Source organism: Osmerus eperlanus, chromosome 2 (genome assembly GCF_963692335.1).
Source record: "Osmerus eperlanus chromosome 2, fOsmEpe2.1, whole genome shotgun sequence".
Taxonomy (NCBI): domain Eukaryota; kingdom Metazoa; phylum Chordata; class Actinopteri; order Osmeriformes; family Osmeridae; genus Osmerus; species Osmerus eperlanus.
In genome coordinates, this window is record NC_085019.1 from 23,721,000 (window position 1) to 23,746,558 (window position 25,559).

General features: G+C 50.6%; 4 protein-coding genes across 6 annotated transcripts; all 4 read left to right on the forward strand.

The window, feature by feature from the left end:
* The first annotated feature begins 597 nt into the window (after positions 1 to 597).
* Positions 598 to 11,798, forward strand: grna (granulin a). 3 transcript variants are annotated; one of them, XM_062480466.1, is made up of 14 exons: positions 598 to 742; positions 1,675 to 1,815; positions 2,051 to 2,188; positions 2,395 to 2,523; positions 2,696 to 2,780; positions 3,043 to 3,152; positions 3,462 to 3,609; positions 3,692 to 3,763; positions 4,155 to 4,258; positions 4,374 to 4,619; positions 5,409 to 5,687; positions 6,090 to 6,329; positions 6,604 to 7,134; positions 11,146 to 11,798. In XM_062480466.1, the coding sequence occupies exons 2-14, from the start codon at positions 1,675 to 1,677 to the stop codon at positions 11,281 to 11,283; spliced, it is 2,361 nt and encodes a 786-aa protein (XP_062336450.1). In that variant the 5' UTR covers positions 598 to 742; the 3' UTR covers positions 11,284 to 11,798. The 3 variants fall into 3 exon arrangements, with proteins under 3 accessions (XP_062336450.1, XP_062336451.1, XP_062336452.1); XM_062480467.1 differs by having other exon boundaries at positions 3,716 to 3,763; XM_062480468.1 differs by lacking the exon at positions 3,692 to 3,763.
* A 401-nt stretch (positions 11,799 to 12,199) lies between these two features.
* On the forward strand, positions 12,200 to 18,566 carry rundc1 (RUN domain containing 1). Its single transcript, XM_062480679.1, has 5 exons — positions 12,200 to 12,790; positions 13,693 to 13,851; positions 14,031 to 14,229; positions 15,003 to 15,098; positions 15,577 to 18,566. Exons 1-5 carry the CDS (start codon positions 12,398 to 12,400, stop codon positions 16,437 to 16,439), a joined length of 1,710 nt encoding a protein of 569 aa, XP_062336663.1. The 5' UTR covers positions 12,200 to 12,397; the 3' UTR covers positions 16,440 to 18,566.
* A 200-nt stretch (positions 18,567 to 18,766) lies between these two features.
* On the forward strand, positions 18,767 to 21,100 carry rpl27 (ribosomal protein L27). Its single transcript, XM_062481923.1, has 5 exons — positions 18,767 to 18,886; positions 19,441 to 19,523; positions 19,866 to 20,035; positions 20,799 to 20,909; positions 21,014 to 21,100. Exons 2-5 carry the CDS (start codon positions 19,443 to 19,445, stop codon positions 21,060 to 21,062), a joined length of 411 nt encoding a protein of 136 aa, XP_062337907.1. The 5' UTR covers positions 18,767 to 18,886; positions 19,441 to 19,442; the 3' UTR covers positions 21,063 to 21,100.
* An 811-nt stretch (positions 21,101 to 21,911) lies between these two features.
* ifi35 (interferon-induced protein 35) lies at positions 21,912 to 25,505 on the forward strand. Its single transcript, XM_062481284.1, has 10 exons — positions 21,912 to 22,062; positions 22,232 to 22,305; positions 22,416 to 22,487; positions 22,783 to 22,941; positions 23,035 to 23,151; positions 23,228 to 23,372; positions 23,575 to 23,681; positions 24,036 to 24,222; positions 24,504 to 24,613; positions 24,888 to 25,505. The coding sequence occupies exons 2-10, from the start codon at positions 22,291 to 22,293 to the stop codon at positions 25,086 to 25,088; spliced, it is 1,113 nt and encodes a 370-aa protein (XP_062337268.1). The 5' UTR covers positions 21,912 to 22,062; positions 22,232 to 22,290; the 3' UTR covers positions 25,089 to 25,505.
* Positions 25,506 to 25,559: the final 54 nt, after the last annotated feature.

Consider the following 25,559-nt stretch of genomic DNA (forward strand, 5'->3'; position numbering starts at 1 on the left):
AAGTCGCTAAATCTAGCGACAAAGACACTAAAGTGACAATATTGCTTGTGGTGTGTAAATGTGGATCTGACGATTCACCTGTCATGCCAGGCTGCTTCATGTCTGGTTGAGACTACACTTAACACTTCGCTTTACTGTGGTCTGTCTCCATGACGGACGACAGCGAGTTCCCGGTCCCTTTCCTCACCCCCCGCCTGTGATGCTGCGCCGGCCACAGTCCCCAGCCCTGTGGCTACCTCTGCTTATACTGACATTTACCAACTGACCCAAGTTGAACACTGCATTTTGGTTTTTCAACACCCATTGACACCCTGCTGTATGACTGTTAAGCCTGTGTTCTGCACCTCTCTTTCACCAACCGTCTGGAGGAGGGGATCCCTCACTGAATTGCTCCTCCCAAGGTTTCTTACATTTTTTATCCTCTAGTGAGTTTTTCTGGGAGTTTTTCCTTGTCTTCCTTGAGGGTTTAGGTTGATTGAGGGGCATTCTATGGGCGTATGTGACGCCCTCTGTGACATTGCTTGTAAAAAGGGCTATACACATACATTGTTTTTCGTACGCTACTCCAACTCCAAGTAGGCTGCCCATTTAGCATGTAGCCGGCTGCTTCAATGATCAAGAGCTGTAAAGGGGCGGTCCGCGTAGGCTACACTATAATATACAGGCTATTTTGGTTGAGCAACCTCATTGACTCAATTGCAACACTTTCGCTGTACAGGACAACAGCGCTTGACTTACAAAGGTAAGATCACCTTTCTTGTTCGAACACAGACACACAACTTTTGTCCGCTCTTATCATGCCCAGACTACAATGTTATGCAGTTCAGAGTTTCCACTTGTTATTGCTCATGGTGATAATGTCTACGCACACTAGTCAGAAAATATGCGTTGTCTCGTTCCATCATGAGTTGTTAGTCAGTGACGATGTCCCATGTAAAATTTGCAAAAAGAAAATTGTTAAACATTTGGTAGCATAATGTAGGCCTATAGTACATTTGAAACGTATAGCAACTATACGCGTAGCCTATATATATTTTTAGTGGAGGCTGCCAAAGTGCCAAGGGGTTTTAACTTGCCAATCTTTCAAATCAGAAATTGTTGCCACTAAAAGGATCATAAATGACTGTTGATAGACTTGAGAAGTCTTAATCATAGTTTAAGAATAATTCAAAATAATAGGAAATAATAAATGAAAGCACTCAATAATTGAGATTGCATACTTCCACAAAAGACAGGTGCTTTTGGAAACAGACACTGTATACCCATGCAAAGGTCAAGGGGAATTTTCCTGGTGGAAGTGAAAGTCGAAATTTGAATAGACTAAATATGACAGTGAATTATGAAATCTGTCTTCTGTAGTGTTCTTTCTAAGGAGGCATGTGTGTGTGTCAGGAAGATGCAAATAAGGGATATGAAAAGGGAAGTACATGACAGAAATGAAAGGTGCAAATCCTGTCAGTCCTGCTTGTTATACAGGAAATACTTCAGGTTTTAAAAGTATTAGCTTCATTCTATCAAACGACTGTTAACATTTCATGTCTCAAAAACGCACCTCTTTCATCGCCTATAAGGTTAACTACCTAATTTGCCTGACAGTGAAAGAGAATACTCTCTCCCCCTCTCCCTCCCTCCCTCTCTCTCTCTCTCTCTCTCTCTCCTCCCCCCCTTCCCCAGATGCAGACGAGGCTGGCCCTGTGCGTGGCCCTGCTAGCCCTGGCCCTGGCTTACCAGTGCCCTGACGGGGGGGAGTGTCAGGGGGGGGCCACCTGCTGCCAAACCCCCACACACGGATACGAGTGCTGCCCGCTGCATCAAGTGGGTTTCAATGTTCCTTCAAGATATAGTACCCCAGATTACTCACTGAACATGTAAATGCAAGCACCCTAGACGGAGATAGTAGTCCCTTGCTCCGAAACAGAAAAGATAACCCTTCTCTCACACACTTGTGTCATTCATACCTGAAGCAGTTATCCTGTTTTACAGTCAGGTGATAGTAGCCTGTCGTCCCATTCACTTTGTTAATCAAATGACTCTTTACTACGTTTACCAGGCGGAGTGCTGTGGAGATCACAAGCACTGCTGTCCTGAAGGCACTATCTGCCAGGTGGACGAGGCCAGGTGTGTCAACGCCACAGTCTCTCTGCCGTGGGTGGAGAGACGTCCTGCCAAACCATCGGGACTGTCGAAAGTAAGAACACACCTGAGTTTCATCAACAGAACACACCCGTTTCATCAGTCTCCTTCCTTGTTGCATACCTCACAGCCCGCATGAAGTTTGTCAATCATTGAAGAAGTGAAAAAAGTGTGTCGGGGGGGGGGGGGGGGGAGGGAGGGGAGGGAATGAAGAAGTGAGATCAACTGTTAACTTCCCACTGGGCTGCTGTCGGGCTGCAGTCGTTCAGGATGATCTGGTCCCACCCCGGGGACGAGGATGAGGACGTGTGTCCTGACGGGTCTCACTGCCCCGCGGAGTTCTCCTGTCTGGAGGCTCTCAGGGGCTACGGCTGCTGTCCCCTGGCCCAGGTACACACACACACGCACACGCACAACCCGGAAGGTTCCAGCTGCATTATTACACTTGCACAGTTATCCTTTCTGAGCAAATAGAAACTGCTTTGTGTTGGATCACGATACTGTGGTGCAATGTGCCCCCTCCCCCAACCCCCCCCCCTCCCCCACACACACACACACACAGGGTGTTCCGTGTGTCGATGGGAAGCACTGCTGTCCGGAGGGTCACCAGTGCAGTGCAGACGGCCGGTCCTGTGTGGAACAAAGAGGTTATATTACCTTCCTTTTTCTTCTTGTGGTGACACAACTGCAGCTTGAGCTTGTCATGACCTTCTCCTCTAACCCCTTCCCCCCGCCCTCCACACACACACACCTTAACACACACACATACCCTCACACACACACACCCACATACCCTCACACACACATACCCTCAAACACACACACACAATCACACACCCACATACCCTCACACACACACACCCACATACCCTAACACACACATATACACGCACATCTATCCATCTGCAGCCCAGATGGTCTCCTCGGTGATGTGCAGTGACCAGATGACAGAGTGTCCAGATGACACCACCTGCTGTGCCAACCCAGACGGAACCTGGGGGTGCTGTCCAGGCCTCAAGGTACGGTACTGACACCAGGAAGGGGTGCTGCATCTCTCCCAAAGCTACTGGCTCTTTGAAAAGTCACTAGATTACGTGATGGCGTGAATCCAAACCACACTGTCCACACCCAGTGACTTCCCACAACAACATGGAAGGACAGTTACAGTCATTTTGCTGCTGCTCAGCAACGAAAATGGAGATGGCCAAAGATGCAGAAAGTCACCAGGTTTGTCGCTAGTTGCGGTGGTTGCTCGGACATGGTCATGAAGAGCCTGTGTGTGTGTGTGTGTGTGTGTGTGTGTGTGTGTGTGTGCGTGGTCTGGCTAGGCCGTGTGCTGTGCGGACAACATCCACTGCTGCCCAGAAGGAACCACCTGTGACATCCAGCAAGCCAAGTGTTTGTCCTCAGACAAACATGTGGACATGTGGGCCAAGTCACCCGCCAGAGCGCGGGCACCGTGGGAGAACCAGAAAGGTGACATGCTTTCATCACATGACAATTCTATTCTGAAGGGATAATGTCTGGAGAGAGAGTTTATTTATTTTTTATGACTCAGCATTTAAAGGCTGTTGCCTTTCAGACGAGGCCACGGGGAGGGTTCCTGCACCTCCGCAGAACGGTGCTTCTGGTAAGGTCGCCAGCTCCACCACACATGCCCTGTGAAATATAAGTGCAGCAGTATTAGTTATGAGCTTTCTTATGCTTAAAGTACATTTGGCTGCAAGTACAGTAAATTAATTTCACTTGATAAGAATCCTTAAAAAAACATGTTGTTTACATAAAAAGTCACTAGATAAGACAGTTATTATTCCAAACACGTCCAGCTAGAGAAATCTAAACACAAGATTTTCCCTATCAGATGTACAGTCTTAGCAGTCCAGCCTCCACAGCAGGAAGTAGGTCACCATTTCCTGTGAAAGACGACCTATCATTGTTGGCCAGCACAGTCTAGGACCCAATCAGCAGCCTTTCTCATGATGCTTGACAGACATTGCCTGTGCTTTGTATGTTTAATCCAGGCACGAATGTTCCCTGTAATGACTCTGTGTCCTGTCCTGATGGAACTACCTGCTGCAAAACTCCGGAAAAGTCCGGAGGCTGGGCATGCTGCCCCCTAGTGGAGGTATACAGACATGACGTGGCCTCACCACTATAACTAAGTAAAACTAAAGTATCCTGTGTTTTTCCTGTCCTGTCCAAACATCCTGTCTGTTAACCGCGCTGCTCCTCTCCTCCAGGCAGTTTGCTGCAGCGACTTCATCCACTGCTGCCCAAAGGGAACGACCTGCGACGTGGGCGCTGGAACCTGCAGCGACCCCCTGGGCCCTGGGTCCGTGCGCTGGGTGGAGAAGACCCTCCCCATGCCCAGGAAGGTGGAGCAGCGAGCGGAAAACGTGACGTGTGACTCCAGCCACAGCTGTCCAGACCAGACCACCTGCTGCAAGACAGCCGAGGGAGATTGGGCCTGCTGCTCTCTGCCAATGGTGAACTCTGACAGGAGAGGGAGGCGGGAGAGGGAGGCGGGAGAGGGAGGCGGGTGAGGGAGGCGGGAGAGGGAGGCGGGAGAGGGAGGCGGGTGAGGGAGGCGGGAGAGGGAGGCGGGAGAGGGAGGCGGGAGAGGGAGGCGGGAGAGGGAGGCGGGTGAGGGAGGCGGGTGAGGGAGGCGGGAGAGGGAGGCGGGAGAGGGAGGCGGGTGAGGGAGGCGGGTGAGGGAGGCGGGAGAGGGAGGCGGGAGAGGGAGGCGGGTGAGGGAGGCGGGAGAGGGAGGCGGGAGAGGGAGGCGGGAGAGGGAGGCGGGAGAGGGAGGCGGGAGAGGGAGGCGGGAGAGGGAGACAAGGTAGGTTTGTTTTCTAATGTGGGTGGGATAGCTTTTCTTCTTTATAATTGAGGATGCAGCCTTTACATTTTTTATTTTATTTATAAAAAAAGTGGGTCGGGACAGATTTTCCGTTTTAAAAGCGAATATAGAAACGTGTAATGAAACTTATGCTCCTGGTGGGACAGCCTGTGTGGCCGCACAGTGACTGTAGTGAAAGGTTCAAGTTGTGAAAGGTGGAAAGTAAAAAAGCAGAACTTTAGGTAAACCGCTTTCCCTTCCCTTTCCTCATACTTGAGATTTTGCTGACTTGATAGCAAAAAAAAACCCGACTGTAGATCCGACTGTAGATCACGAGAGCTCCTTCGTAGGGGCGTGCAAGACTTTCAGAAGGCCGACCTCTGACCTCAGCACCAGAGCTGTGTGTGACCTCCTCTCACATCCCCCTCCCCTCCAGGCCGTCTGCTGTGAGGACCACGAGCACTGCTGCCCTCAGTTCACCACCTGTGATCTGGCCACCCACACCTGCAGCGGAGCCTGGGGGGCGGTGCCCATGGTGAGGAAGGTGGGTGCTCTCACCACCCCCAGCCCCACCACTCCTGCGGAGGCTGAGGAGGAGGAAGAGGAGGAGGAGGAGGGAAGGGTCCAGTGTGACCCTCACACCAGCTGCCCCAAGCTCACCACCTGCTGCATGATGAGCTCAGGCCAGGGGTGGGGCTGCTGCCCTCTTCCTGAGGTGAGCCTGCCATGTCCGTCCATCATCCCAACTCTGCCGTGGTCCTCAACCCTGGTCCTCAGGGTCCACTGCCCTGCATGCTCTAGATGTTTCCCTGCTCCAACACACCTGGTTCAGATGAACGAGTCGTTACCAGGCTTCTGCTGAGCTTCATAACGACCCGTTCATTTAAACCAGGAGTGTTGGAGCAGGGAAACATCTAAACCATCCAGGACAGAGGGCCCTGTGGACCAGGGTTGAAGACCACTGATCTATTGTGTCTAGGAAGCCACAGTGTGTGAACAGGTCGTAGCTTCACAAGACAGTAAAGCCCTGACCCGTTCATGTCCATCCAATCAAACGGGCCCTGGCTAACCCTGGCGAACCCCCCCGGCTAACCCTGGCTAACCCCCCTTGCTCCAGGCTATCTGCTGTTCTGACGGAGACCACTGCTGTCCCGCCGACTACAAGTGTAACGAGGGCTCCACCTCGTGCTCCAGGGGGGCCGTGGTGATCCCCTGGTACAACAAGCTGCCGGCCGAGGCTCAACACACCGGCCCTGCGTCTTCTTCTGTGAGGTGTGACGCCAACAACAGCTGCCCCGAGGGCGCCACCTGCTGCCAGCTCTCAGCAGAGCGCTGGGGGTGCTGCCCCCTGAAGGAGGTACGTGGAACTGCAACTGCTGCCGGGCATCATTCATAGTATTTGTACTTTTTTTACCTTTACTATATATAAATTATAGTATTTATATATTTGTACATTATACATTTATTCTACATTATATCCCAAAGCCGAGTCCGTCCATTCATTTGTATCTTTTATTTCTGTTATTGAGTTTAATTGTGTGTGTTACTCAGGGTTACATAAACCCTTGAATTCCCTGTGGAATGACTGATGATGATGATATAGACATGCGGTGTTTGTGGTCTCCTCGCAGGCGGTGTGCTGCCTAGACCAGGAGCACTGCTGTCCGCAAGGCTACAGCTGCAACTTGCTCTCAAGATCCTGCCAGAAGCTCATCTGGCAACAATTTCAAACATTACCCCTGACTAGTGTGTCCCTGCCAGAGCCCCAGCCTCAGCCCCAGACCCAGACCCAGCCTCAGCCCCTGCCTCAGACCCAGCCTCAGACCCTGCCTCAGACCCTGCCCCAGACCCTGCCTCAGACCCTGCCCCAGACCCTGCCCCAGACCCTGCCTCAGACCCTGCCTCAGACCCTGCCTCAGACCCAGACCCTGCCCCAGACCCTGCCTCAGACCCTGCCCCAGACCCTGCCCCAGACCCTGCCCCAGACCCTGCCCCAGACCCTGCCTCAGACCCTGCCTCAGACCCAGACCCAGCCTCAGATCCTGCCCCAGCCCACTACCCCACAGGAGAAGGGTATATATTGTGCTAAATCCTACAGATGCAGGGATGGAGAGACATGCTGCAAGACCAGCACCACGTGGAGCTGCTGTCCCTTACCCAACGTATGAAACATGCTTCAACACCTGCCTTCCACCTCCACACCCTGCCTTCCACCTCCACACCCTACCTTCCACCTCCACACCCTGCCTTCCACCTCCACACCCTGCCTTCCACCTCCACACCCTGCCTTCCACCTCCACACCCTGCCTTCCACCTCCACACCCTACCTTCCACCTCCACACCCTGCCTTCCACCTCCACACCCTGCCTTCCACCTCCACACCCTACCTTCCACCTCCACACCCTGCCTTCCACCTCCACACCCTGCCTTCCACCTCCACACCCTGCCTTCCACCTCCACACCCTGCCTTCCACCTCCACACCCTGCCTTCCACCTCCACACCCTGCCTTCCACCTCCACACCCTGCCTTCCACCTCCACACCCTGCCTTCCACCTCCACACCCTGCCTTCCACCTCCACACCCTGCCTTCCACCTCCACACCCTACCTTCCACCTCCACACCCTACCTTCCACCTCCACACCCTGCCTTCCACCTCCACACCCTGCCTTCCACCTCCACACCCTGCCTTCCACCTCCACACCCTGCCTTCCACCTCCACACCCTGCCTTCCACCTCCACACCCTGCCTTCCACCTCCACACCCTGCCTTCCACCTCCACACCCTGCCTTCCACCTCCAAACCCTGCCTTCCACCTCCACACCCTGCCTTCCACCTCCACACCCTGCCTTCCACCTCCACACCCTACCTTCCACCTCCACACCCTGCCTTCCACCTCCACACCCTGCCTTCCACCTCCACACCCTGCCTTCCACCTCCACACCCTGCCTTCCACCTCCACACCCTGCCTTCCACCTCCACACCCTGCCTTCCACCTCCACACCCTACCTTCCACCTCCACACCCTGCCTTCCACCTCCACACCCTGCCTTCCACCTCCACACCCTGCCTTCCACCTCCACACCCTGCCTTCCACCTCCACACCCTGCCTTCCACCTCCACACCCTGCCTTCCACCTCCACACCCTGCCTTCCACCTCCACACCCTGCCTTCCACCTCCACACCCTGCCTTCCACCTCCACACCCTGCCTTCCACCTCCAAACCCTGCCTTCCACCTCCACACCCTACCTTCCACCTCCACACCCTGCCTTCCACCTCCACACCCTGCCTTCCACCTCCACACCCTACCTTCCACCTCCACACCCTGCCTTCCACCTCCACACCCTGCCTTCCACCTCCACACCCTGCCTTCCACCTCCACACCCTGCCTTCCACCTCCACACCCTGCCTTCCACCTCCACACCCTACCTTCCACCTCCACACCCTGCCTTCCACCTCCACACCCTACCTTCCACCTCCACACCCTGCCTTCCACCTCCACACCCTGCCTTCCACCTCCACACCCTGCCTTCCACCTCCACACCCTGCCTTCCACCTCCACACCCTACCTTCCACCTCCACACCCTGCCTTCCACCTCCACACCCTACCTTCCACCTCCACACCCTGCCTTCCACCTCCACACCCTACCTTCCACCTCCACACCCTGCCTTCCACCTCCACACCCTGCCTTCCACCTCCACACCCTACCTTCCACCTCCACACCCTGCCTTCCACCTCCACACCCTGCCTTCCACCTCCACACCCTACCTTCCACCTCCACACCCTACCTTCCACCTCCACACCCTGCCTTCCACCTCCACACCCTGCCTTCCACCTCCACACCCTACCTTCCACCTCCACACCCTGCCTTCCACCTCCACACCCTGCCTTCCACCTCCACACCCTGCCTTCCACCTCCACACCCTGCCTTCCACCTCCACACCCTGCCTTCCACCTCCACACCCTGCCTTCCACCTCCACACCCTACCTTCCACCTCCACACCCTGCCTTCCACCTCCACACCCTACCTTCCACCTCCACACCCTGCCTTCCACCTCCACACCCTACCTTCCACCTCCACACCCTGCCTTCCACCTCCACACCCTGCCTTCCACCTCCACACCCTACCTTCCACCTCCACACCCTGCCTTCCACCTCCACACCCTACCTTCCACCTCCACACCCTACCTTCCACCTCCACACCCTGCCTTCCACCTCCACACCCTGCCTTCCACCTCCACACCCTACCTTCCACCTCCACACCCTGCCTTCCACCTCCACACCCTGCCTTCCACCTCCACACCCTGCCTTCCACCTCCACACCCTGCCTTCCACCTCCACACCCTGCCTTCCACCTCCACACCCTGCCTTCCACCTCCACACCCTGCCTTCCACCTCCACACCCTGCCTTCCACCTCCACACCCTACCTTCCACCTCCACCACCCTGAGTTCCACATGCACCACCCTGCCTTCCACCTCCACACCCTACCTTCCACCTCCACACCCTACCTTCCACCTCCACACCCTACCTTCCACCTCCACACCCTGCCTTCCACCTCCACACCCTACCTTCCACCTCCACACCCTGCCTTCCACCTCCACACCCTACCTTCCACCTCCACACCCTGCCTTCCACCTCCACACCCTACCTTCCACCTCCACACCCTGCCTTCCACCTCCACACCCTGCCTTCCACCTCCACACCCTGCCTTCCACCTCCACACCCTACCTTCCACCTCCACACCCTGCCTTCCACCTCCACACCCTGCCTTCCACCTCCACACCCTACCTTCCATCTCCACACCCTACCTTCCACCTCCACACCCTGCCTTCCACCTCCACACCCTGCCTTCCACCTCCACACCCTACCTTCCACCTCCACACCCTGCCTTCCACCTCCACACCCTGCCTTCCACCTCCACACCCTACCTTCCACCTCCACACCCTGCCTTCCACCTCCACACCCTACCTTCCACCTCCACACCCTGCCTTCCACCTCCACACCCTACCTTCCACCTCCACACCCTACCTTCCACCTCCACACCCTACCTTCCACCTCCACACCCTGCCTTCCACCTCCACACCCTGCCTTCCACCTCCACACCCTGCCTTCCACCTCCACACCCTACCTTCCACCTCCACACCCTGCCTTCCACCTCCACACCCTGCCTTCCACCTCCACACCCTACCTTCCACCTCCACACCCTGCATTCCACCTCCACACCCTACCTTCCACCTCCACACCCTGCCTTCCACCTCCACACCCTACCTTCCACCTCCACACCCTGCCTTCCACCTCCACCACTGAGTTCCACCTCCACACCCTACCTTCCACCTCCACCACCCTGAGTTCCACATGCACCACCCTGCCTTCCACCTCCACACCCTACCTTCCACCTCCACACCCTACCTTCCACCTCCACACCCTACCTTCCACCTCCACACCCTGCCTTCCACCTCCACACCCTACCTTCCACCTCCACACCCTGCCTTCCACCTCCACACCCTGCCTTCCACCTCCACACCCTGCCTTCCACCTCCACACCCTACCTTCCACCTCCACACCCTGCCTTCCACCTCCACACCCTGCCTTCCACCTCCACACCCTACCTTCCACCTCCACACCCTGCCTTCCACCTCCACACCCTGCCTTCCTACCTTCCACCTCCACACCCTGCCTTCCACCTCCACACCCTGCCTTCCACCTCCACACCCTACCTTCCACCTCCACACCCTGCCTTCCACCTCCACACCCTGCCTTCCACCTCCACACCCTACCTTCCACCTCCACACCCTGCCTTCCACCTCCACACCCTACCTTCCACCTCCACACCCTGCCTTCCACCTCCACACCCTACCTTCCACCTCCACACCCTGCCTTCCACCTCCACCACCGAGTTCCACCTCCACACCCTACCTTCCACCTCCACCACCCTGAGTTCCACATGCACCACCCTGCCTTTCAACCTGGCCCTCAGTGCAACATCACCTAACTTTGAACACAATATACAGTCACTCTCTTAAATGCTCATTTCAATACAGAAAAAAGCACCATATCAGTGTCGGAGACGAGTGCATCCCTTCAACTTACAATCTTGAAGTGGTCAAATAAAAATACAAATGTACACTTGTCTGACTCACAATTCCTTCTCTCCCTTCTGCTGTCCCGGCAGGCTGTGTGCTGTGGAGACATGAAGCACTGTTGTGACTCTGGCTACACCTGCGGAGAGGGGGGCAGCTGCACCCAGTCCCCAGGGCTGAGCTGGGACGACTGGCGGCTGGTCTTCACCAACAGGAAGAGAGCACTGTGAAGACCGGCTCTGCGTGCTGGCTCTGACCGGCTCTGACCGGCTCTGACCGGCTCTGCCTGTCGATCCACAACTCTGACCCCCTTTTTATGCTTTTGCACTAATCAAGAGTTGCTGTTACAATCAAGTTGTACATTTCCTCAGGGTAAAAGAAGGGATGTTGGTTTAAAGGGGGGTTTTCTTGCACTGTTGTCTGTGGTCCATGCTTAGGCCTGCCTGTCACACACTATTTTAGTTGGGATAGTGCAAACGCATTTTTTACATGTTTCCAACTATGTTGTAAAAATTGGTTATTTGTATTGTTAATTTGTATTGTTACACATTTGATTTGCCTTCTGATTTACATTTTGTTTAATTGATAAAATAAATTAAATGTATGTTCGGGCAAAAACTATGGGGTTGCTTTAAATGTCGATTAAGATTAGGCTATGAAATACTGAAACTGTAAAGGACTGTAAAACTGGTTATCACTGTTAATTTGACACGAATAAAGAGAAATTCCTCTATATGTATAAGAACACCTGTTCTAAATTATTGTATTCAGCCTGTATTCAGCCACGTATTCATCGGGACTTTCGGGGGAAACATTATGAAACATTCGGGGTCTCCGTTTGTGTTCAGGACTTCCAGATAATGAGGTCTGTGTCTTACATGAATCAGTCAGGTGGACTGGTCACCAAGTCCTTGGACAGTTGTGTGCCTTTTAAGGTTACTTTTACGGCATTTCTGATTTATTGGGATAGACAATAGACAAGACGAATGACAGGAAATATAGGGCCTACAAAAAATAGTGAGAGTCTGATTACCTGAGCCTCTGCGCTTTTAACGATACGAACAAGTGTGGGGATGTTAAATAACTTAATGATCGATCCCCGCTCCGAGTGCTATTGTGTTCACCGTGTTGACGTTGCACTGTTTGGCTTGTTGGGGCCCCTCCCATTTTGACGTAGGAAATGAATCATTGCTGTAAAGATGGCGATGCACCTGTCTGTTCGTAGCTAATCCTTATTCCTTTTTTTAAGCGGTTCATCAACAATACTAAACAAAATATTGGGGTAATTTATTGTACAAGCGATTACATTTAGTAGTACATCTCCGTAAATTAAATTGATCAAATATGTCGACAGAGGAACTGTCAACTTCGGACAGCGAGGCTGCCTTCGCCGGTGCTGGGGAGAGATGGGCGCCCGTTGGGGCTGTTGCCAACTCGGAGGATGAGAGTCGAATTGGATACACGACCGAACCGAGAGGGAAAGGATCCGTTTCGGCCAGTGAGCCGGAGATGGCTTCCAGACTAAGGAAGCTGGAGGAGGAACAGGCCCAGCTGAATTCTTCGCTGCTAGCGCTAACGTCTCACTTCGCTCAGGTGCAGTTCAGGCTGAAGCAGATTGTTCATGCTCAGACTGACGAGAAGGAGAGCATGTTAGTGGAACTGGAAGAGTTCGCTTTCAAAGGTTGCCCTCACGTCGTAGGATGCCGAGCACAGGATACAAAACAGCTGGAAAACTCGGTAAGTTGTCCCGATTGTCTGCCACGGGTACTTCGATTGTGTGGGTGTACACCTGCCGACTGACATTTCTGAAAAACATATCCTGGATACTTTGTTTTCATCATTGACTTGTCTGACAGTTGTAGACTATATGTATGCATGCAGATGCATACAATTACGTGGGTCGGCTGTCTTCCTTTGTTTCAACATTATCGTGAGCAGATCAAACGTTATCTGTTCACTGGAGGAAAACAGAAAATGGTGGTGCAAACAGTGACTCACGCACCGTCAACGCACACCCCTCCGGCACAGCGGTAGCTGTGCAATCTAGCCCGTGTGCGCACGGCTAAATTAAACCGAACCTCTAATGTTTACTCTCTGGTGATTTCCATTGAACTCAAGGAGTCATGCCCGGTTAGGGATGTATCTCAACGCAGTTCTTCTTCTCTTCCTTTGACATGCTTTCCTAGCAGGAGGACTTGGTGAGTATAACTGCAGCTGTGTCACTAGGATCAGTCCGCTAGCCCCTGTTCTCCAAAGCCACTTCTGTAGAGCGGTCTTGTGTAGTGACGTGTGCATGGTTAATGGACTGCATTTATTCAGCGCTTTTCTACCTTGGCGGCACTCAAAGCACGTTTTTGGCCTTTCATTCACCCATTCATTCACACACACACACACACACACACTCAACACACACACACTCTGACGGAGGCTGGGCTGCCGTGCAAGGCACTAGCCTGCACATCAGGAGCAACTTGGGGTCCAGAGTCTTGCTCAAGGTCACTTCCACACAGCAGTGCATGCCTGGCATTCTAGAAACAGCCAGAGTCTACCTGCTGTTGTGCTACATTCTCTCCCCCCCCCCCCCCACTTCCCCTCCACCTGAGCCCCTGTCTGACCGCCCCCTCCCTCCCCTCCTGCAGAGCGAGAGGGAGAAGAGAGAGCGTCTGGAGGTCCAGAGAGAGAAGCAGAAGGACCTCATCATCCAGTTGAAAACGCAGCTGGACGACCTGGAGCGCTTTGCCTACCAGGAGGGCAGCTACGACTCCGTGCCCCAGGCTGTGGTGATGGAGAGACAGAAGGCAGGGCCTCCTCACTCGCTCCACACCGACATCACGTTTGGATGTTATCGACCGTCCGGGTTGCTAATCCAAGCGGGCCGCTAAGAAAATGTTTTCAATTCATTAGCCGAGTGATCATAAATCCCTCGTTAGGTCCTGAGCGTTGTCAGCGGCGGCGCTAACCACAGTTTGACCGCCAGGTGATCATCGACGAGCTGATTAAGAAGCTGGACGTGAACCTGAACGAGGACATCGGGAACCTGACCCCAGAGGAGCTGAGGCAGAGGGTCGACGCTGCCATCGCCCAGATCGTCAACCCAGCTCGGGTCAAAGAGCAGCTGGTGGACCAGCTGAAAACCCAGATCAGAGACCTGGAGATGTTCATCAACTTCATCCAGGGTGTGTTTACCTCACACTCCTAACCCTAACCCTGTTTACCTCACACTCCTAACCCTGTTTACCTCACACTCCTAACCCTGTTTACCTCACACTCCTAACCCTGTTTACCTGGGTCTACCTCACCCTCCTAACCCTAACCCTGTTTACCTGGGTCTACCTCAACCTCCTTACCCTAACCCTGTTTACCTGGGTCTACCTCACCCTCCTTACCCTAACCCTGTTTACCTGGGTCTACCTCACCCTCCTTACCCTAACCCTGTTTACCTGGGTCTACCTCACCCTCCTATCCACCTGCTGGCTGTGGGTGTCTGAACTAAGCCTGACAGTCGTTGTCAGGACAGGATGCTGTTAAAACCGGTATCAGTGTACATAGATGTCCACTTTTAATATGCACACAGACTTTACCTATCACCTCTGTAGGGACAGGCACAGTGTCTGTCAGTATTCTATTTGAGCATGACTGTGTTCAGCCTCTGGTCTGCACCTCTCTGTCACCAACCGTTTCTGGAGGAGGGGAGCCCTCACCGAACTGATCCTCACAAAAGTTTCTTCCATTTTTCCTCAATGAGTTTTCCTGGGAGTTTCTCCTTGTCTTCCTTGAGGGTTGAGGTTGGCGGAGGTGCAGTTCTGTGGGCGTGTGTGAAGCCCTCTGTGACACTGCTTGTCAAAATGGCTGTACAAATACATTTCGATTAGAGTATAACTACTGCGCTGAAATAATCTCTCCTTTTCTCCTCCTTTCCTTCTCCTTTCCTCCTGCCCTCCGCCCGTAGACGAGGTGGGGAACCCCCTCCTCTCGGACGGGGCCCCCAGCCAGCAGCCGGGGAACGCTGGCTCCAACACCAGAGCCCCTGGAGGACGGAAGAAAAGTCAGTATTAACCCTTCGCTGTCTTCCCATTACTCCTAGCCAGCTAGCTACATTACGACCATAGCCTCCAGGAGCTGTACAACACAGGGGTGTAGGATTGTTTGTTTTGTAATTGTGCCTAAGACTGCACCGTAGCGTATAATGGTAGACTGCACAGTAGCGTATAATGGTAGACTGCACAGTAGCGTATAATGGTAGACTGCACAGTAGCGTATAATGGTAGACTGCACAGTAGCGTATAATGAATCCTCCGCCCCTGGTACAGCATCCCAGTAGATGTGTGTGTTCTGATGCTGAACCGCCCCCACACTGCTCAGTTTAAAAACCAAGCAGAAAACTTTTGATATGGCCTTCAACATGTGACCTGACGACATCCCATGTTTATGTACGGCACATCGGTCGACGACAGTCGTTTTGAATAGAGCTCTGTAAATAATGAACGGCTTGATATGAATGTGATGCCCGTGTCTCTCGGTAGTGGATCCTGAGCACGCCCAGAAGGTGCGCGACACGGGGCTGCAGCTGATCCAACGCGCCCTGGCCGTGCTGCAGATCTTCGCCGTCAGCCAGTTTGGCTGCGCCGCCGGCCGCGTCCCCCCGATGTGGTCCCACACCGACGGGGGGCAGGGCCACGGGCCCCTCCTGCAGAGCCTGGAGGGGGCCGTGGACCGGGTTCGAGTCCTGGCCTCCTGCAGGCAGCCGTCGGTGGATCACGTGGTGAGCTACTCCAGCAGCGGCACGGCCCTGGGGCCCCGGGACGAGCTGACGGCCGCCGTGAGGAAGGAGCTGGCCCTGGCCTTGAGGGACCTGCTGGCCCACGGCCTCTACGCCCCCTCCCAGGGCATGAGCCTGGTCCTGGCCCCCATCTCCTGCCTGCTGCCTCGCAGCTCCGCCCCGCAGACCATGCACCCCTGGGAGCTGTTCGTCAAGTACTACCACTCCAAGAACGGCAAGGCCTTCGTGGAGTCGCCCGCCCGCCAGCTCTCCCAGTCCTTCAGCCTTCCCATGGGCGGTGGCCCTGTCACCGTCACCCCCAAACAGTCCCTGCTGTGGGCGATCCACTCGGTCCTGCAGGAGCACGACCGCTACAAGCGAGGAGCGGACTCCGAGTTCAAGGCTCTGGTGTGCATGGCGCTGAACGAGCAGAGGCTGGTGTCCTGGCTCAACCTGCTGTGCAAGTCGGGGACCCTGGTGCACCCCCACTACCAGCCCTGGAGCTACATGGCCCAGACGGGGTTCGAGGGAGCGCTGAGGATCCTGGGGCGCGTCAGTCACCTCCGGTTCAACCTGCCCGTGGATCTGGCGGTACGACAGCTCAAGAACATCAAGGACGCCTTCTGAGTTGTGCCTGGAGAGGGGGCGCTAGACCTGGCTTTGAGGTGGGGCCGTCACCTCAGCACTGGTTGTCGTTTTCCTCTGGTACTTAACAGTATTATTGACTGATTCGTTGAGTCCTGAATGAGTCTCAGACTTCAAACGTGCCGAAAGAAGTTTGTGAAGCAGGAAGTGTGGTTTGGTTTGTCCCCTAAGCTGGCAAAGCGTCTACCCTCTCTAAAGTGGTCGATTAAATCGCTGTTCAACCCAAACCAAGTGTGTGATGTTTGGTTGCATGGTCTATTTGATATTCTGTAACTTGGTTTGGTTTCATATGAATTATTATCACAACCATTATCCGTGACCCAAAGGTTTATTAAATATAAAGCCCTCCTGAAGGTTTAGGTGATGCATTACATAGATTACTACTGAGCATCAAAAGGTCTTTAACACTAGACAGCTACGACCAGGATGCACTAGATCCTTATCAAGCTCTTATGATTTCAAGCTCTTTTTCTACCAACCTCTTAAATTGTAGCTTCAAACACATTACGTTAACGTTTCAGTTAACAAACGCTACTTCGCCACTCGTGCTCATCGTGACAAAGTCCTCTGTGTCATTCTTCTACACGCCGCTCTTAGAAGCTCGGCTAGACAGCCTACGAAACCGTCCGCGACAGTAGCTCTCGCTTTTGCGCTTGTGCATGACGATAGCGACTGATGCTAATCCCATGATGTCTGAGTAGAAGACCATTCTGAACGCCTCACTAGTAGAAGCTTTAAGCTTTTTTATGTCTTATCCCTATGGAGATGAGTTGGCCCCACACAGGAATGTGGTTGGGGCCTTTTACTGTAATAGGATACTGAAACGATCATCCATATAATGGTTGATTGCTAATGAGACCAAAAGTAACGTTATTCCACATAACACAGGACAGTGACACCATATACCAGAGCTCTGTGTTACCTTGCATTGGTCACTGTGTAACTTATGCGTGCGTGTCTTGTTACAATGAGTCCATGGAGGACTGATCGACCACAATTCACTGCCCTCGGGTCAATTACAACTGGCACTAGAGTACTCCCTCTAACCGGCTCATGATTGTATAACATGGAAAGATTGTATTGTGAAACAGGCCAAACTGTCGCATTAAACCTTTCACTCCTTATACAGTTGTGAGAAATGATCTGATCGTTTGAACAAAGCCTCTTGTGTTCAAGTGGATGACGTGTACACCCTGTAGTAAGTGCTGCTTATTTCACAAATGTCACTTATTTCAATTAAGATTATTACATGAATACATGTTGATTCCTAAACTGCAATGTATTTAATTATATACCTGATTTAAAATGATTATGGGATGTGGACAATTTCAGTTTCTTTTGCTGAGTGTCCTGAGAGATCAGTAAAAACATGTGAAATGTTATCTTCTTATCACATGTGAATCACGTGTGCATCTGAATGTTCAAAGCATGAATGTTATGAAACAGGCGTGTTGTGTGTTTCTCCACCTGACCTGTTCTCGTACTTTTCCATTGTTATGATTTGTTATTCTCTAAATTAATATCAACATTCTGTTTGTTGTCGAAATGTGTCTGTATAAATGTGATGTAATTGCATAACCTTCCCCCTGCGTTCTCCTGGTGTGTGTTTGTATGTTAGGGGTGGAAGGACAGATCTTATAGGGCAGCCTTTCTCATCCATGGTCCTTGTGCCACCTTGACCTGCATATCCTAGATCAGTGGTTCTCAAACCTGTCCTCAAGTACCACCTGTCCAGCATGTTCTAGATGTTTCCCTGCTCCAACACGCCTGATTCAAATGAATGGGTAGTCATCAGGCTGCTGTTGAGCTATAGAACGACTCAATCATTTGAATCGGGTGTGTTGGAGCAGGGAAACATTTAAACATGCAGGACAGGGGTCCTTGAGCACCAGGGTTGAGAACCACTGTTATAAGAGAGGTATTTGTGTCTGAGACATCCATGTGTCTAAATAACCTGTATAACAGCTGTGTTCTGTGTCCACCCTAGAACACATTAAGTGCTCTACATGCTCTATATGTCTACATGTAAGTCACACCCCATTAGTATATATATATATATATATATATATATTTTTTTTTGTCCATTATTATTTACTCACAATTTAAATTTGTCTAACCGCATTCTGACGGATTATTGTTTGTTGTCTAAGCAAATACAAAACCTCAAGCCAACAAGCCTCGTCTGTTTGATATAAATACATGTACATATATATTTATGACTAATTAATACATAGCGTATGTATCATTACAAACTATCGTTATCTCTCTCATTGATAATATCATGGACATTTTCAACGATGCAGTGGCATGGTAAACGTTTCAATGCGCGTACCTGCATCCGGAAATGACGTATTGTTAGGTTGATGTGAAAGGTCACGAAAATCCTCCCAACTTCCTTTCCTGTTAGCGGTGGCCACAGAACAGCACTAGTGAGTAAAATTACCATTGAAATAATCTTCATCCATCGGCAAATTACAGATAATTTCACACATTCTTTTTACGCTGTTATATTGCATTAAAAGTAAGGAACTGAACATGCTGTGTATGTTCGATGTTTAAGCATCCGTATTGAAAAACATATCAAATTTAGGTTGTGTTGGTATTTCCTACCGCTAGCTATCGTACCAACATGGCAGCTTCCATGGTGTGGCCTCTGAGATTCAAAAACCTTAAGATTCAAGATGATTGCAAACCAGTAATTGCTCAAAGGACCAGCTAGTACGCATTGGTTATGACTAGATAGTTTCTCAGCATCAGTTTTGCCTAGGCAGTGAAGCTGCTAATGGCTAGCTTCAACTTGCTAATGTAGCTAGTAACTGAATAGCCACAAATGGATAACGAAGTGATTTGAGCACTGTACTGAATGAGGCGATGTCAAAAGAAATATTGACTAACGTCATTTAACTTACCAACTTGTTAAGTGTAGCAACAATGCACTTAACCGCACCACATGATGACCAATGTCGCTTGTTGACTTTTTCAGACATGGGCAAGTTCATGAAACCTGGGAAGGTGGTAATGGTCCTCGCTGGACGTTACGCTGGACGCAAAGCTGTCATTGTCAAGGTAAAATTAACTCGGTTGCTGGTTGTACTTGCGTGCAGTTTGTTACATGTCGGATGGTACATACATAACAGTATGCATTGGTCGAATCATGCCATTCAAAGACATTCATGTTGACAACATAACATCCAATTCAGGGTTTCTCAACCCTGTGCTCCAGGGACCCCCTGCCCTGCATGTTCACCTCATCACATCTGATTCAAATGAATTGTTCGTTACCAGGCTTCTGCTGAGCTTAGTAGAGTGATTTTATTAGAACCTCATCTGAATCAGTTCAACACTTAACACAGTAACTGCTCCCCCTCCTGACAGTCCTGTGAACCATTCTCGCTCCTTCTCTTTCAGAACATTGACGATGGCACCTCAGACCGCCCCTACAGCCACGCTCTGGTCTCCGGGATCGACCGCTACCCCCGCAAGGTGACCACGACCATGAGTAAGAAGAAGGTTGCCAAGAGGTCCAAGATCAAGGCCTTCGTCAAGGTGTACAACTATAACCATCTGATGCCCACCAGGTGTGTACATTTACATTCAGTCATTTAGCGGACGCTCTTATCCAGAGCGACTTACAGTAAGTACAGGGACATTCCCCCCGAGGCAAGTAGGGTGAAGTACCTTGCCCAAGGACACAACGTCATTTGGCACGGACGGGAATCGAACTGGCAACCTTGAGATTACTAGCCCGGTTCCCTAACCGCTCAGCCACCTGACTCCCTGTGTGTACTGACAGGTGTAGCCACAGGAGGGGCTGGCTGAGAGGAGACTCGTGCCAGATGACATCCTGTCCTTTGTGTTCGAACACTCCTCATCCAGAAGGAGTTGTTTACATGCACACAGCTTGAATGTATCCAGCCCTGCAGATCTCTGAATGTTTCTGTGCGGTTTGTTCACTAAAGCATCCATAGGGATTAGTGGCATCAAGCTGTGTGATTTGAAACGGTCTGGGACAGAGCAGGCCTGGGTGTACTCGCCCTCTGAATGCTCTGGCAGGGGATGCTCTATACTGGGCATGGCACTGTGTACCATCCATGTGTTGTACATCAAGTATGTCATCGCCATCTATGAATAAGTGTTCATGTTAGATAATTTTGTTGAATTTCAGTCAGATTAATTAAAATCAGAGCTGAATGAATCCTTTTTTTTCCTGGTTGTGGCTAGTTTTGAAATGGAACAGACGGCTTTGGCTGTCGTACTGTTTCCATGGTGCTCATGTGTAGGACGGGTAGACACCCTTCTGACTCCGCCCCTTTCTGACTCCGCCCCCTGCTGTCTAAACAGGTACTCAGTGGACATTCCCCTGGACAAAACCGTCGTCAACAAGGATGTCTTCAGGGACCCCGCCCTGAAGCGCAAAGCCAGGAGGGAGGCCAAGATCAAGTTTGAGGAGAGGTGAGGAGCCCTGCCTCAGCCCACACGTCTGGTCAACTGGCTCCATCTTTGTTTCCTGTACTTCTGAAAGATGTTGTCTGACGTTTATTTTCTTCTTTTAACAGATACAAGACAGGCAAGAACAAATGGTTCTTCCAGAAGCTCCGATTCTAGGCTCACATTGGTTTCACAAATAAATGTATAAAAATGGATTTGTTGTGCTGTCTTTTGTGTCTTGGTCTGGTAAGACTCCCGTTCATATCAGATATCATTCTTACAGCCCTTTCATAGCAGATATCATTCTTACGGCCCTTTCATAGCAGATATTCTTACAGCCCTTTAATATCAGATATCATTCTTACAGTCCTTTCATATCAGATATCATTCTTACTTTAGGCATGCAAACTCCTCACCTTTAGGTGAAACTCACCTTTTTTAAACCGAAATGGGTACCATACTTGATTCGTGCAGATTTGAGGAGAAAAGCATTTTACCTGCTTTGCAACTTTACAACTGGCTCTGGAACCAATCGTCACTCCTAATGCCTAAACCATACAGCCCATCGGAGGGGAGAGGTTTACAGACCCATCTTACATCATCTAGTAAACTATTAATAAAATATTTTAAATGATGTGTGTTAGTTTTACAGTAAGTGTTGCTTTTGACAAGTAGTTCACCACAGGTAATCCCGTTTGGTTAATTGTTGTTAATGATGCAATACAAAAAATGTCTGGTTAAAAGGACATTACATTGTTTACAAGAGCACAGATTCTACATAGATCTAGCCTTTTAATGTTGCTCTCAAAGTGCACCAGATTGATGCGTTCAACTTGAAAATGTAAATTATCTAACGGGGGAAGCCTGCCAGCCGTTCTGAAATAAACCACCGGATTCAAAGATGGATGATAAATGAAATGTATTAAAATAAAAATTGAGAAGGATGCTGAAATGTGACCGTCTTTGTTTTGACGTGCTCAACTGATAATGGATTGGAAAGCTGTAAACTGTCTAGTTTTGCACCGATTATTATGATCAATATAGGTTAGATAGCACAGGATAAATGTGGACAGGGAGACTCGAAATGAGGCGTGGAGGCCAGCAAGCAGCATCATGACTCATCCAGTAAGTTTAGAAATGAAACTGAAAGAAAGCAGTCACAATCCTAACACAATTGGTAAGTTAGCATTGGCACTATATATATATTTTTTTTTTTATAATTTGTTGTCAAGAATTAAGAGGCATAGCCTAACAAGTGTCTGCTTGTATACTACTTGGATGTTAGAATAACATTTTGTCTTCGAAGGATAGGCTACAGACCGTGTTTTAAATTTGTTTTTCCCTAGTTGTCTGAACCGAAACAAAACATCGACGCCGATCATTGTGTATTTTAGTGAATCTTCACATGTCTTCAGACGAGGTAATTGCCAATATAAATGTATTTTTGCGCAATATTATTACAACACGTTAAGATTTCACTAAAGAATGAATAGTGATCGGCCTTTGCTAATGGAGTTGCCTTGTTTTCAGGATTTCTCAATTGTAGTTAATGGTGATACAGAGACCATGGAAAGAATTCAGGAACAAATCGTCAAATTTAAGGTGAAATAAAGTTTTGATTGTGTGAAGACGTTAGACGCGTGTCGAATAGTTGAATAGTGTCCAGCAATTTTTCTGTTTGGAAATGTGTCCTAAATCATTTTCAACTATCTATAGGCTACTCTAAATGTGGTAGCTTAATATTTGACTATTTCTGACCCCATTACCCCCATACCCAGAATATGTGGCATTGAAAAAGTGCTTTACAAATACATTTTGTTGGATTAGTTCTAAAGATTACCCCTCTGCTGGTTAAAAACTTGAGTTCCGCTGTAGTTTATTGGCTTTATGTTCCCAGGAACAACACAGTCTCGTGCTTCAGGAGCAACAGGACCTAGTCACAGGATTAAATACAGTAAAAAACCTAGAAAATCAGTTCAAACTGCGCTCAAACAAAATAAGACAAGCGCTGGAAGAAGATGATGCCAGTCACGCCATAAAGGTTGAAAACGAAACGGTAGGCTCGTAATTTCGCTTTGGATTCACCCATGTTTGCTGTCACTTATACATTATGTGATTGCTTGATGAGAACGGAGTTTTTCCCATGCAGATGATGTTGGCCAGCCTGCGCAAGGAGGAGGTCAGATTGAAAGATCAGATCGACGCAGCGCTGGAACAAGGGAGCCAGCTGGAGAGGCATAACTACCACCTCAGACAGCAGACCGCAGTAAGACCGAACTATTAACACCGTAGGCTCATGGTTGGTGTGTCTCTGTGTTATCACTGGTCAATGTTTTTTTTAGGTGTCCACTGCAGTGCCTGAGAAAAAGGTTGTATTCACTGGAGTGACAGGAAACGATGCAAAACCACAGAGCTTCGAGATGAAGCCCCATGTTTTGTACCCCATGGACGGCGGCACAGCACTCATTACCTTTGAAGATGAGAAAGGTAAGATGATACTTTAGTATCCTTGTGTTCAGGTACTCTCAGGGTGTATGAATTTAGGGATATGCTGTTTTGTATGTGAATAGGCCCTCGCCCTTTTTCATCGTCCCATGAAGCACATTCCTTCATAACTTGATGTCCAGAATCATTAAGATTTTCCATTTGAGAAACAAGAGTTGACCTTTGACCTCCATCCTTTCCTCAGTGGCCCAGAAGATCCTGGAAATGAAGGAGCACAAGGTGGAGCTGGGAGAATGCACCATCACCCTGGAGGCCAAGCCCGTCCAGATGCTGGTCCCCAGCGTTGTGGAGGTACAGGGGCCCTCTCACTCTGGGCTGGGGTAGAGCAGTGGTCTTTAGCCCTGGTCCTCAGGGACCACTGTCCTGGATGGTTTAGATGTTTCCCTGCTCCAACACTCCTGGTTCTAATGAAGGGCTCAGCAGAATCCAGATAATGACCCTTTCATCTGAACCAGGTGTGTTGGAGCAGGAACACATCTACAACATGGAGGGCAGGGGGACCCTGAGGACCAGGGTTGAAGAATGAAGACCACTGGTGTAGAGGATCCTGCCTAGAGACAGACTGTATACAACACAAGTATTTGAATCATGCTGAAACTAAAGAAGGTTTTGTCGTCTTGTCTTCCTTGTGCCTGTCGCTGCCAGATGGACACCCAGATCTGTCCCCATCGTGTCCTCGTGTCCAGCCTGCCCAGCAATCTGAGCGGGGAGGCTCTGATGGACAAGCTGGAACTCCACTTCGGCAAGGGGAAGAACGGGGGGGCGGAGGTGGAGTCCACGGACCTGCTGCAAGACTCTGGCAACGTGGTCATCAAATTTGTCCACGGCCACGGTAGGTGAGCCCCCGGCACCAGATGAGTCCAGGTACTGGGAGTCAGGTGGCTGAGCGGTTAGGGAATCGGGCTAGTAATCTGAAGGTTGCCAGTTCAATTCCCGGCCGTGCCAAATGATGTTGTGTTCTTGGGCAAGGCACTTTACCCTACTTGCCTCGGGGGGGATGTCCCTGTACTTACTGTAAGTCGCTCTGGATAAGAGCGTCTGCTAAATGACTAAATGTAATGTACTGTGTGGCTCAAACTCACCGGGGCTGACGGCGTGCTGCTCTCTTGCCAGTTGCGAAAGGTTTGACGGACCAGCAGCAACATGATGTGGCGTTTGGGAAAGGGAAGAAGCACAAAGTGAAGGTGACTCCGTTCCTGAACGGGAAGATTACACACTTCCAGGTACGTTTATTTGATGATTACACACTTCCAGGTACGGACTGAGGCCTTACCGCAGCGGGTTCGAATCCAGCCGTGGCCCTTTGCTGCCTATCTTCCTCTCTCCCACTGCATTTCCTGTCACACTTCACTTAAAAACTGTCCGATAAAGCATGAAAAATGCAAAATATATATATAAAAAAGGTTGTCCTAAGATTACGAAGGACATCAAATCAAACCTCCCTCCCTCCCCCCCTGCTCTCCCTCCCTCCCCCTCTCCCTCCCTCTCCTCTCTCAGACCAGGGTGTCAGAGTGCAGTCACACCGTCCTGCTGGCCGGCATCCCTGCCGTCATGGAGCAGGAGAACCTGCAGGACCTGCTGGAGATCCACTTCCAGAAGAGCAGCAACGGGGGAGGAGAGGTGGAGGCCTTCCTCTACAACCCTCTGGGCCAGCACAGCCTGGCGTTCTTCCAAGAGGAGTGTCCCGTCAAGGATTAGAGACGGGACACTGGGAGTCTGCTCCTCTAGCCCTCTCTACGCTCTGGGTCTTGGGATTCCTGTTTCAATGAAGGGATTGCATACAAGTCTGTGCAACGTGGGAACTATGAGTCTTGTTGAATTAGATCCCAAATACGGTATATTTGAAGGGTGTTGATTACAAATTATGAATCATTTAAAGATAAATATTGAGTTGTTACACGACAGGTTGGAGTTGAAGATAATTTATTCATTGTGATATATGTAAATCATAATTACCTAAGATATGTTGTATCTACTTGATTGTTTACCTACATCCAAGGCAGATCCAACTTAGGGGATACTTAGGGCTTTGTTATTCATCTTAATTTGTTATTTTGAAATACTAATTAAACAACCTATAATGAAGATTGTATAATAAAGTTGATTCAACTCAGATCATTCAAACGCATGTCTTTTACATGACAAATCATCAGAACCACAACATTAAGT

Coding starts and splice junctions, on each gene's coding strand:
- grna (XM_062480466.1), top strand. CDS start 1,675: ATGCAGACGAGGCTGGCCCTGTGCGTGGCCCTGCTAGCCCTGGCCCTG. Junction 4,259..4,373: donor CATGCTGCCCCCTAGTGGAG/GTATACAGACAT, acceptor CCTCTCCTCCAG/GCAGTTTGCTGCAGCGACTT. Junction 7,135..11,145: donor GCTGCTGTCCCTTACCCAAC/GTATGAAACATG, acceptor CTGTCCCGGCAG/GCTGTGTGCTGTGGAGACAT.
- rundc1 (XM_062480679.1), top strand. CDS start 12,398: ATGTCGACAGAGGAACTGTCAACTTCGGACAGCGAGGCTGCCTTCGCC. Junction 14,230..15,002: donor GTTCATCAACTTCATCCAGG/GTGTGTTTACCT, acceptor CTCCGCCCGTAG/ACGAGGTGGGGAACCCCCTC. Junction 15,099..15,576: donor CCCTGGAGGACGGAAGAAAA/GTCAGTATTAAC, acceptor GTCTCTCGGTAG/TGGATCCTGAGCACGCCCAG.
- rpl27 (XM_062481923.1), top strand. CDS start 19,443: ATGGGCAAGTTCATGAAACCTGGGAAGGTGGTAATGGTCCTCGCTGGA. Junction 19,524..19,865: donor GCAAAGCTGTCATTGTCAAG/GTAAAATTAACT, acceptor CTTCTCTTTCAG/AACATTGACGATGGCACCTC. Junction 20,910..21,013: donor AAGATCAAGTTTGAGGAGAG/GTGAGGAGCCCT, acceptor TTCTTTTAACAG/ATACAAGACAGGCAAGAACA.
- ifi35 (XM_062481284.1), top strand. Junction 22,942..23,034: donor TAAAGGTTGAAAACGAAACG/GTAGGCTCGTAA, acceptor TTTCCCATGCAG/ATGATGTTGGCCAGCCTGCG. Junction 24,223..24,503: donor CAAATTTGTCCACGGCCACG/GTAGGTGAGCCC, acceptor CTCTCTTGCCAG/TTGCGAAAGGTTTGACGGAC.